Source organism: Rhincodon typus, chromosome 24 (genome assembly GCF_021869965.1).
Source record: "Rhincodon typus isolate 14 chromosome 24, sRhiTyp1.1, whole genome shotgun sequence".
Taxonomy (NCBI): Eukaryota; Metazoa; Chordata; class Chondrichthyes; order Orectolobiformes; family Rhincodontidae; genus Rhincodon; species Rhincodon typus.
Genome location: NC_063355.1, coordinates 47,029,096 through 47,031,067, shown reverse-complemented (window position 1 = coordinate 47,031,067; position 1,972 = coordinate 47,029,096). Strand labels below are relative to the sequence as shown.

At 47.0% G+C, this 1,972-nt stretch overlaps 1 protein-coding gene across 1 annotated transcript in view; it reads left to right on the top strand.

Annotated features, from left to right (window-relative positions):
• LOC109924077 (nuclear receptor corepressor 2-like) overlaps positions 1 to 1,972 on the top strand; it is an 11,022-nt gene that overhangs the window by 7,288 nt on the left and 1,762 nt on the right. Inside the window, exons 6-7 of the mRNA XM_048611410.1 lie at positions 805 to 1,023; positions 1,655 to 1,822. Coding sequence (XP_048467367.1) covers positions 805 to 1,023; positions 1,655 to 1,822 — 387 coding nt within the window. The remainder of the gene's footprint in view (positions 1 to 804; positions 1,024 to 1,654; positions 1,823 to 1,972) is intronic.

Here is a 1,972-nt window from a genome sequence, read left to right as displayed (position 1 = left end):
TGTTTCGAGTCTTCCCCCACCCACAGACGGGTGCGGTGTTTCGAGTCTTCCCCCACCCACAGACGGGTGCGGCTGTTTCGAGTCCCTCTCCAGGGGTGTTTTATTTAAACTTATTCATTTTGTGAGATGTGGGTGTTGCCGTCTGGGCCCAGCATTTATTGCCCCGTCCCTTGTTGCCCCTTGAGAAGGTGGTCGGGAGCTGCCTTCTTGAGCCACTGCAGTCCCTGTGCTGTGGACTGACCCACAATGCTATTAGGGAGGGAATTCCCGGATTTTGACCCAGCGACACTGAAGGAATGGGGATACATTTCCAAGTCAGGATGGGGAGGGGCTTGGGTGGGAGCTTACAGGGGGTGGTGTTCCCATGTACCTGCTGGATGGAAGTGATCCTGTTTTGATGAATGATTAACAAGGAAGGTGCCATTGCTGAAGGAGGGTAAGTGAGTCTGTCATTGGCTGAGGCAGTGCCTCCTCTACAGATTTCACTCAGCTCCAGCCAATCAGAAAGAGCAGAATCTGTTGGGCCTGACAAGATGAGATTAAATGTAAATCTGGAACATTTAATCACTCTATAAATCAGAGTCAAGGCATGCACAAATTTTAAAATGTGCTTGAATTTAAAATCAATCAATCTCGTGGCCTGTTGCAGCTGATAGCGATTTGCTGAGGTTTAGTTGTGCAGAGTTGTTCCTGACACAATATTCACAATTTATTTTTCCTTCTTGTGTATCTCCCTCCCATTTCACTTCCTCTCAACTTCCCGTTTGGTTCTGTTTTAATCTCCATCCTCCTCCTCTCTCCCAGGATCAGCAAGTTCTCGGAGCCAGTCAATGGTAGATCATTCCACAAACAACTTGGGATTGGAGGATATTATTCGGAAGGCTTTAATGGGCACGTATGATGACCATGGTCGGGATAGGCCAGAGGGCAATGCTGCTACAGTTTACCCTCTGGCCATCAGTGCCAGCTCCAATACTGTGGCTCAAGGACAAAGTGAGGACATCCACAGCATTTCCTTGACAGGTCTGCACCTCCCACCCCCAGTGCCAGTTTATACAGTACACAGGCCCTGTTTTCTGGGATGAGTTTCCAGTTCAGTGCTGTTTTCTGCCGTAACATTGAAAGTTTTAACAACAAGTAGAAAGAAAACTGCAGCCTGCTGTCTGAGTTTTTAGAATTGATTTTTGACTGACGGGTAGAATAGTCAGGTACTTGCATTCACAAGAAAATCAAACTGAAACAGTTTGTTAAACTGGAGAGATTTTTTTATTCACTTTCAGGACATGAGTGTCACTGGCTGGGCCCAGCATTTATTGCCCCATCCCTAGTTGCCCCTTGAGAAGGTGGTAGTGAGCTGCCTTCTTGAGCCGCTGCAGTCTGTGTGCTGTGGGCTGACCCACAATGCCTGGGATTTTAATCAGTAACACTGAAGGATATTTAATGGATTCAGATAAACATAATGTAAGTAACTGATTGAGATGTTTTAACAGGTTCCCCATTTTGTTCTACACAAAGCAAAAACAAATTGGATTCATGTCCCTGGATTTAGGTGCAGGGCTATAGCCTGTAAACACAGGAGATAGTGGCGACGAGTTCTCATGTTAATCTGGATTTGAATTGTTGGTGCTCAGTTCTTTTGCTTTTTGAATTACAGGTGGAAGCAAGTTGAAGCTTGGTGTTCGGTCGAAAGGCAGGAAATCCAGGTCCCCAGTCCCTGGCCTGGCCTGTTGTGAGAGACCGACGTCTGCACATTCAGACTCGGACTGTCACAGACGAAGTCCGGTAACACAGCAAGTGTGGGAGAACAGACCATCATCCACAGGTAGGTGTACACATCAGCTTTAGTCACAAATAATGTTTCAGAGATAGCAGGAACTGCAGATGCTGGAGAATCTGAGATAACAAGGTGTAGAGCTGGATGAACACAGCAGGCCAAGCAGCATCAGAGGAGCAGGAAGGCTGACGCTTCAGG